We start from the raw sequence: 9,419 nt of genomic DNA, 5'->3' as shown, positions 1-9,419 counted from the left end.
TGGGAGCAGGGCCCAGCTTTGCCTGAGGATTAACGACAGAGAGAGTGAAGATGTGGCTGGCAGACTGCCCGCTGCCCCTGTGGCTGGGGCCTCTACTGTCAATGGGAAGGTGACTGCATCGTTGGAGAGTAATGGGGTCATGAGGCAAGCAGGAGGGGGTGGTTGCTCTGGAAGGTTCTGCCGGGCCACACTGTGATGAAGATTGCAGCACAAATACGCCCTTCCATTCTCCAAAAGTCCAGTGTGACACCTCAGTTTATTACGGTGTTGATAGTAGTAGTGTTTTAAGGATATCATCAGATAAAATCACTCCTCCGCAGCCTGGGGCTTTGCAAAGATTAGCGAGTGGTTTTTGTTCATGAACCATCTTCAGGGCTGTCAGTCGCCTCCCTCCCTGTGAATCCCTGAGTCACCAGCGGTGAGGGTGGGGCCCGGGGCTGACCTGTGACCCCAGCCCTGACATCTCCATGGCCAGTGTCACGAGGGCCCTGGCTGCGTTTCTGCCCACTGACTGGCAGGCCAGGCCCCCAGGCTTTGTGTCAGGTTCTGATCCTTCTTTCCGCACGTGCTGTCTGTCCAGTAGTTCATGGTCAGTCCCAGAAATGCACACTCGATATGACGTGGGCCTGCGCAGAACCTGCACGTGGTACAGCAGGGACCTGGCTACGCTGTCCTCTGCTTAGTGCTTCGTTGGGTTACCCGTGACCGGTGAAGCTGGGGCTAATTTCCTTGTCTTTGACAACATGACCAGAGGGTCCAAACAAAACAGAACCCGAACCCCATAAACATCTTTGACTGTGAGAATCTGCGGCAGCCCCAGCCAGCCGAGGCCCCAGCACTTCTGTTTTCCTGAGGGCTGATCCCTGCGGCTGTAAAAGAGTGCACCCGCGGTGTAGGGTGTGGGCACAGGAGTCAGAACTGGCCTTGGCTGCAGCCAGCACCCTCCTGTGTCCAGGAGACCACCCCAGGTTCTCGATCATCTGGCCTCTGGGCAGTGTGGCGGCCCCTCTCCCTCCCTCTGAGCTGTCCAGCGTGGTTGCCACCTGCAGTGGGGCTCCCAGGGCCCGTGCCTAGCACCAGGAGGTGAATCCCGGCTCCAACAGCCCTCGTGGCCTTGGGAGATGCTGCCCTTTCTAAACCTGAACTTTTTCAACTGTAAAAATGAGGATATTTAATTTTCTGAGATGTCTCAGGTACTAAATATGAAATAAAGGAATTTTGGAAAAGGACAAAGCTTTATGCAGTATAAGGCATGTCCTGAAGTTGAAACTTATGTACATATTTTGGTCAAAGGTGAAATAAAATTGCATTTAAATCTGCAAATCGGAGGTGGTCAGGCAGCTGAAGAGTTCCCTGAGATGCAGTGGTTTCTTTACATGGCTTGTTGCAAGTTTATAACATCATGGCAAGTGTTTACTACATATACATCTTAAAGATAGGAAGAAAATTTAGCAGGAAACATTCAATCCAATTGACTTAGGTTTTATTGGGCACCGGTTATGTGCTAGAGAACCCTGGGACTCTGCTGCAGTGTGGACCCTGAGGTGGGGTGTTTATGGGGTCAGCGAAGTGCAGGCCATTTCCACGATGAAGATCCTGTGAACTCTGGCGTGGGTGCTTGGACCCCACGTGTGGTGTTCTTTCTCCATGACCCTCCGGAAGCTCACGCAGAGCCTGGAGCTCGCAGGCCCTCAGGCCGCCATCTTGTCCTTGGTGTGGAGGGGCTCAGCGACCTCCGGGACCCTGTCTGGGCACCTCCCTGGGCCCTGCAGCATCTTGTTCCTCACCTCCAGCTGCTCAGCCCATCCCATGCGGAGCCTGGGGCAGGGTGACAATTTCGTCATTGTGAATCAAGCTCTTGGGACTGAGTGACAGCCAAGCCCGTGTCTCTCAGCACCTGGACACCTGTGAGAGCAGGAGTATGACACTCGCCGCTGGGGGGGTGTCACCATGTCCCTGCCCAGCCGGCAGCTGTGACCTTGCTGGGTCTCCCAGGGCCCTGGCTGGCCGTGGCTCAGGCTGCTGCCCAGTGGGGGGTCTCACTCAGGACCCTCCTCACAGGAGAGGAAAAATGCCTGCCCCGGGAAGCAGCCTGGGCCCCCACTTCTGGAAGCTTCCGAGCCCCAGAGAGACTGTGCCTGAGCTCGAGCTCTTGCAGCTTCTGTCTCTGCTCTGCTCACTGAGTGGCAGGTGCCCTCACAGGATGGGGCGGCCTCTGTGGCTGCCTGGGGTCTGCCTGCCTCCCTGCACCCTGCTCGGTTGCCTGTGGGTGCCCACTTCCTTCTCACTTGCCGGCCCACCTCACCTGCCCAGCCCGGCCACAGTGGACGGTGATATGTTGTGATCTCTGCCCCACGCCACAGGGGGACTTGGCGGCAGGAATGGCCTGGTCAGAGTGGTACAGGCTCCCCGAGATCTGGGCAGATCCCTACCTGCCCGCGGCTGCCGCTTCCTTCAGCCTCAGGTATTTTTGGCTTTAGATGTTGGAGAGTGGGGTGGGTGCCTGGCTCCAGTCAAAGGTGAGCTGTGTCCATGAGGACACTTGTCCCAGATGCCCAGGACCCAGGTGACGATGGTGCTGCTGAGTGGCAGGCGGTGTAGCCCGGATGGCTGGGCCCCACGGTGATGGTCCCGAGCGTCAGCTACATTCACCCTTGTCAGGCCATGGCTGCTGACTGGCGGGGCCCAGGACAGCTCCATGCATGAGGGGGTCAGCTGGGCAGGGCGTCAGCAGCTGCTGCTGTCCCACAGACTTGGTGCCTCCGGGCCTGGAGTCCTCGGCCCTCACGTCCGGCCGCCTATCCCAGAGAGGCTGCCAGGACAGCCGAGCCCGTGGTGATGGAAGCAGTGGCCTCTGTCCCTGGTGTTCCGAGCCAGGGGCTGTGGATGGCCAGTCTCCCACATGAGCCAGCTCCTCTCTCACAGCAGCTTCCCAGGGTGGGCCTGGCCCATGGGCTCACCTACGGGACCCTCTCAGCTTTCTGGGCTTCATTCAGGGAGGAAAGTTAGGCTACTCTCTAACGGGAACCCTAAGAGTGACCTTAAAAGCAGTGGTTGGCCTCGTGGCCTGGGGAGAACCGGGCTATGTGGGTGGATGGAGGGGGGTTGTGCAAATGGAGGCTCCGCCGGCCCTTGAGAGAACCCAGTGCCTGCCTGGGACACCAGCCTCCACCTCGGGGGCCGGAGGAGGCAGCACAGACACAGTCCCAGGGCCTGAGCTCACTCCTGGGACCTGCACCTGGGCAATGGCCAGAGGACACCAGGGTACATGGCACATGCAGGCACATGCAGAGGCACGCAGAGGCACGCGCAGGCACACGTCCGGGAAGCACAGGGCAGGGTCGGTCGAGGCAGGGCCCATGGGGCAGGCACTTGGCGGCGGGGGGGCCTCTGCTTCTCCTCCATCTGCTGAGTGCCTGCCTGGTGCTGGGCTCTGTGCTGGGTCCATGTCTGTAGTTGGGTAGCTGGTGAGTGCGGAGGGGCACCCTCAGGCTCTGGGTGCCGCCTCAGGCTGAGGAAGGGGCACCACGGCTCTCTTGCTTGGGGCTTGAGCACCAAGGGCTGCCTGGAGCCTCTGGAAGCGCCTGCTGTGTGCCGGCCAGTGCCTTGCAGCAAATGAGGAGCTCCGCTCCCCATCCAGCTGTCCCTGAGCAGTGGCTACACCCTGGGTCGGCTCAGGGTCACCCACTCAGCACCCATAGACCCCTGGGCTTGGCCCTGGGAGAGAAGGGTGTGCAGGCTTCGTATCTGCCTTCCTGAGCATGTCTGCTAGAAGGAGGAAGGGCACAAGTACGGATACTTCACTCAAGGGCAGTGACCTCAGAAAAACAAGCCAGAGAAAGACATTTCCTTCTGGAAAAGTTCCTGTGATCCTGGATGGGGTGTCAGGGAGATGTCAGGGGGAGGGTGTGTGGGTGAAGGGAGTGTGTGTGTTGGGTTGTGGGTGAAAGGATTGGGTGAAGGGATGTGGGTTTTGGGATGTTGGTGAAGGGGGTGTGGGTGAAGGGGGTGTGTGTGTTGGAGTGTATGTGTTGGGGTGTGGGTGAAGGGGGTGTGGGTGAAGGGGGTATGGATGAAGTGGGTGTGTGTGTTGGGGTGTGGGTGAAGGGCATGTGGGTGTTGGGGTGTGTTGGGGTGTGGGTGAAGGGGATGTGGATGTTGGGGTGTGGGTGAAAGGGGTGTGAGTGTTGGGGTGTGAGTGAAGGGGGTGTGGGTTTTGGGATGTGGGTGAAGGGGGGTGGGTGAAGTGGGTGTGCGTGTGGGGTGTGGGTGTTGGGATGTGGGTGAAGGGGGTATGGGTGAAGTGGGTGTGCGTGTTGGGGTGTGATTGAAGGGGGTGTGGGTGAAGTGGGTGTGTGCGTTGGGGTGTGTGTGTTAGGGTGTGAGTGAAGGGGGTGAGGGTGTTGGGGTGTGGGTGAAGGGCATGTGTGTGTTGGGGTGTGGGTGTTGGGGTGTGGGTGAAGGGGCTGTAGGTGAAGTGGGTGTGCATGTTGTGATGTGGGTGTTGAGGTGTGGGTGTTGTGTGTGTGTTAGGGTGTGGGTGAAGGGGGTGTGGGTGAAGGGGGTGTGGGGGTTGGGTGTAGGTGAAGGGGGTGTGGGTGTGGGTGTTGGGGTGCGGGTGAATTGGCCGTGGGCAGTGGGGTGTGGTGTTGCCTGGATAGCGATGTTTGATCTGGGCTCCCGGTCTCACGGTTAGCAGCGTGGTGTCTTGTCATTTCCCACTTACTGTTCCGAATGTGATCACTAGGCTGTCAGTTTCCTCCTGGGTTGACTCTTTACACAGGTCTGGAGCTGAGGGGTTTCATGGTGGGTTGAGGGCTAGGGCTGTGCCCAGGCACACTGCTGGCTGGGCTCTGCCCCTGGGCGACGAGTGCAGCTCAGGCACAGGGGTCCCCCACGCACTGTACACCCTGACTCACTTGTTCAGGGCGCTCCTGCGAACCCTCATGTCCTCGTTCTGCAGGTGTCTTGCGTGATGCTCGATTTTTTTCTCCCAAAACATCTTTATCCCACCTGAATCATATGCTACTCTTCCAGGATTCTTCAGTGTGAGGCTTTTACTCATGTTCTGGAAAATAAAAAGTGGAGAAGAGCTCAGCCACCTTGTGCCATTCCCCTTGAGGAGTGTGTGCTCCAGCACCCGGACGGCAGAGGAGCTAGCTCAGCCTGGAGCATTGTGGTCCCCACCTTTCTGGCACGTGGGAGATGGCGGAGGCTGCCCTCTGAGACTCAGGCCTCAGGTGGCTCCCGGCTGGCTCCTAAACAATCTACCCACTCCGCCTTCTGGAGCAGTCTCCTGGGTTGGCAGAAGTAGAAACGGAGGGCAAATCCCATTTTGGGCTTTTAGTCATTTTAAAATCTAAGCAATGATGCACTTGTAACTCTGTGTGTTAGTGTGGGTGATCTGCGGTCCCACCAGCGAAGCGAGTGTTTCTCGGATAGGGCTGTGGCTCCTGTGCCAGGTGAGTCTATCCCTTGCTTTTGAGACAGGGTCTCACTCCCGCCGCCCAGGCTGGAGTCAGTGGTGCCATCTCCCCTCACTGCAGCCTTGACTGCCTGGACTCAAGTGATTGTCCCACCTCAGCCTCCTGAGAAGCTGGGACTATAGGTGTACACCACCCTGCCTGGCTAATTTTTGTATATCTTGTAGAGATGGGGTTTCACTATGTTGCCCAGGCTGGTCTTGAGCTCCTGGGCTCAAGCAATCTTCCTGGCTCAGCCTCCCAAAGTGCTGGGACTATAGGTGTGAGCCAGCGTGTCCGGCTCAGTCGGCCTCTCTCAACACTTGGTTACTGGGTACCTTTTGGTTTGAAATATGTAAACCCGGGAGTGGGGTTAAATGTGGCAGGTTATACTGAAAAACTTCAGCTCTGCTATTTGATGTAATATGCTAAGGTGAGGCTGACTGAAATGTTTACTTTCTAATTATTTTGGACTCCAGCATCTACAGGACACCAGCAGTCTTAGAATATCAATCTACAGCCATCAAGAATGTCCAAGGCCAGGCGTGGTGGCTCACGCCTGTAATCCCAGAAGTTTGGGAGGTCAAGGCTGGCAGATCACTTGAGCTCAGGAGTTAGAGACCAGCCTGGCCAACGTGGTGAAACCCCATCTCTACTAGAAATACAAAAATTAGCCAGGATTGGTGGTGGGCACCTGTAATCCTAGCTACTTGGGAGGCTGAGGTAGGAGAATCGCTTGAACCCGGGAGATGGAGGTTGCAGTGAGGTGAGATTGGACCACTGCAGTCCAGCCTGGGTGGAAAATAAAAAGTGGTGGAAGTTTGTTGAGACTCTGTCTCAAACAAACAAACAACTAAAGAATGTCCATGACTAAGCACAAGTGCCGACAGCAGCAGCCTTTACTGGAGCCCCACTTGCTCTGGGTCATATCTCTCTGGGAGGCGTGGAGCCTGGGTTCCTAGGTGGTGCCTGCCCTGGCCTGGCCCCAGGTCTCTGTGGACAGCCCTGCTCTGTGCTTGAGGATGGGTTTTTTTTTTTTTTTTTTTGAGACAGAGTCTCGCTCTGCCCATAGGCTGGAGTGCAGTGGCGCGATCTCAGCTCACTGCAAGCTCCGCCTCCCGGGTTTACACTATTCTGCTGCCTCAGCCTCCCGAGTAGCTGGGACTACAGGCGCCTGCCACCTCGCCCAGCTAGTTTTTTGTATTTTTAGTAGAGACGGGATTTCACTGTGTTAGCCAGGATGGTTTCGATCTCCTGACCTCGTGATCCGCCCGTCTCGGCCTCCCACAGTGCTGGGATGACAGGCTTGAGCCACCGCGCCCGGCCAAGGATGGGGTTTACACAAGGGAGCCAGAGCCACGTTTCGGGGTGCAAGGCAGCAGGTCTCCAAATGAACGAGGCATCCACTGTTCTGGGGCTGCCTGAGCCCCAAGCCGCTATCCAGCAAGCCCCTCGGGGCCTATCGGGTGGACGGCGCCATTTCTGCAGCCCTGGCTGGCTCCCTCAGGGCACTTTGTTCTTCACCTTGGCCTTGCTTGGCCTTGGAGGCATTTCTCTTTCCCCGCCCCCCACCCTTCTCTCTTGCTGGGGAAGAACACAGGGCAGCAGGCGTGTGGCCCGAGAGAAAACCAGGCAGCTAAGACCCACAGCTCGTTTCCTGCAAACGCGTCACCTGCTTCAGGTGGAGAGGGCAAGGCTGCCTGCCTTCTGGAGCTCGGCTCAGGTTGCAGTGAACAGGGGCTGGGGACTCCTTCCAGGAGCTTGATGCGACCCCTGGCTGGGGGCTTCCAGCTGCAGAGGCACGGACGCTGCGGCCTGTGCAGCCTGTTGTGATGTGGGTGCTGGGCGCTTTGCTGGGGAGCTGCCCCTGGAAGGCCACATAAATCGTCCATCGATGCCATGCCCTTTGTTCCAGAAAGTTAGACATGCAAAGTTGATCACGAAGGGACTGAACTCAGCCATCCTGCCTGTGCTGAGGACGCTGGTGCAAATTCAATGAGTGGAAACTCAGCCAATGAGGAGGGTGGGATGCACGGACCCTACCAGTCAGGGCCTGCCCAGTTGCTTCCCCGGAACTTCGCACCTCCTCTGGTGTCTGGGCAGACGCCTCCCCGAGTGAAGCCGGGGCTGGTGTCAGATTCAAACCAAGTTAACAGCTGGAAAACATCTGACAGCTGAGACCTGGCTGTTCTTGGCAGGGGCTTCAGAGAGCAGCGCGGGCATTAGCGCTTTGGCTCTTGGGATGCTCAGCCTCCAAAGGCAGCCCTTTAAACCCTCATGGGATGAAAACAAACCAGCAGCAAACGGGAGAACCAGCAAACTAGCAGAGACAGAAAAAACAGACGTGTGGCCAGGCACGGCGGCTCATGCCTGTAATCCCAGCACTTTGGGAGGCTGAGGTGGGCGGATCATGAGGTCAGGAGATCCAGACCATCCTGACTAATATGGTGAAACCCCGTCCCCACTACAAACACAAAAAATTAGCTGGGCGTGGTGGTGGGCGCCTGTAGTCCCAGGTACTCTGGAGGCTGAGGCAGGAGAATGGCGTGAACCCGGGAGAGGGAGCTTGCAGTAAGCTGAGATTGCACCACTGCACTCCAGCCGGGCGACAGAGTGAGACTCCATCTCAAAAACAACAACAACAACAAAACAAAACAACAACAACGACAACAACAGACAATGGTGTGTGTTGGGAGGCAGGTGACGGAGACATTGTCCCCCCGAAGGCGTTGACGTCAGGAATCCCAGTGGAAAACAAAATTACAAAGTTTAATTCCCCCAGCGAAATGCAGGTGGGCTCACGTATTGTGCTAGATATCTCATGTACTCTGTTCACATTTTGGGGGTCCCCAAATGCAGCACCAATCTCTCAAGCAAGGACAGCGCCTGTCACATCACAAAGAGCTTACTTTTCCAACCATTTCTCAGTGACCGGCGGGTTTTCCTGTCTGTCGAGGGTCCTCAGCCTGTCCCCTTCCGGGATGCACGCCTGTATCTTGCCTGCCGCTCTCTGTTATATGGGCTCGGTGACATGCACGCTTGGCGTCGGTTCAGTCCCAGAAAGACGCGCTGCCCTCTGTCTGGGCACCGTCCCTGGCAGAGCTGTCTGTCCGGCGGGCAGCTGTTGGCAGCATAGGAATCTGGAGGGCAGCCGGCTGCGCCTCCTCTGCCCTCAGCCCCCACAGGACTGTTTTTCTTCTTTGGATGGTTGCTCCCAGGAAGCTGCGTGGGTGGGAGGGAGCCGGTGTCTGGGAGGGGCGTTGGGGCATCTGGGAGTCCCTGGTTTTGCCCAGGCCTGTGTCTCAGGAATGGCGGCCTCTGCACTTAATGCAGGCGAAATGTCTATCACAAAACGACGATGCAGACACACTCAAGGCAGACACAGAAATGCTTAGGGTCTCTCTGCTCGGCCCATACATAGATTTATGTATTTATTGTGAGGAGCTGGCTCTTGTAGTGACAGGTGCTAAGAGGCCTCGGGATCTGCTGTCTGGGACTCAGGAAAGCCTGCGGTGTCAGTCAGCCCGACTCTGAGGGAGGTTGGTGTAAATTTCAGACCTTGGTCCAGAGACGGTGAGATGAGGTGTCCTGGAGCAAGCAGGAAGGCAGGAGAGCAGGGGCCATTCCTCCTTCCTCCACCGACGCCCCTTCAGGCTGTCAGAGGATTGGATGATGCCCAGCACGTGGGTGTCACCCGGTCCACCAATTCCGATGCCAGTCTCGTCCAGAAACACTGTCCCTGCCGCCGTCCCAGTGCCATCAGGTCGGTGCATAAAGTGAAGCCCCCGTACGTTGTCCTGGACGGGGCTCCTCTCTCAGGCTCCATCCCTTGAGGCCTCAGGGAGCCGGCAACAGGGCCCGGCCAGGGCCAGCCTCCTCCATGATCTCTTTTCCATCTCCCGGGTCACTTGGTTCTTTATGAGGTTTCCAAGTAATTGATAGTTTCAGGTGAAAGCT

The 9,419-nt window shown here is 57.3% G+C and overlaps 1 protein-coding gene across 1 annotated transcript; it reads right to left on the bottom strand.

The window, feature by feature from the left end:
- Positions 1–1,469: 1,469 nt before the first annotated feature.
- Positions 1,470–8,544, bottom strand: LOC117094252 (protein FAM240C). The gene is made up of 3 exons (XM_033229434.1): positions 8,372–8,544; positions 4,920–5,068; positions 1,470–1,818 (listed from the first exon to the last, which is right to left on the bottom strand). Exons 1-3 carry the CDS (start codon positions 8,381–8,383, stop codon positions 1,692–1,694), a joined length of 288 nt encoding a protein of 95 aa, XP_033085325.1. The 5' UTR covers positions 8,384–8,544; the 3' UTR covers positions 1,470–1,691.
- Between the last annotated feature and the right edge of the window lie 875 nt (positions 8,545–9,419).

This window comes from Trachypithecus francoisi, unplaced genomic scaffold (assembly GCF_009764315.1).
Source record: "Trachypithecus francoisi isolate TF-2019V2 unplaced genomic scaffold, Tfra_2.0 Lachesis_group13, whole genome shotgun sequence".
NCBI lineage: Eukaryota > Metazoa > Chordata > Mammalia > Primates > Cercopithecidae > Trachypithecus > Trachypithecus francoisi.
The sequence above is the reverse complement of the archived record's forward strand: the minus strand, read 5'-3'. Positions and strand labels throughout refer to the sequence as shown.

Excerpts from the sequence above, each read along its gene's own strand:
- LOC117094252 (XM_033229434.1), bottom strand. Across the intron at positions 1,819-4,919 it reads CGCAGGAGCGCCCTGAACAA|GCTCCGCATGGGATGGGCTG; the intron begins GTGAGTCAGGGT and ends ACCCTGCCCCAG.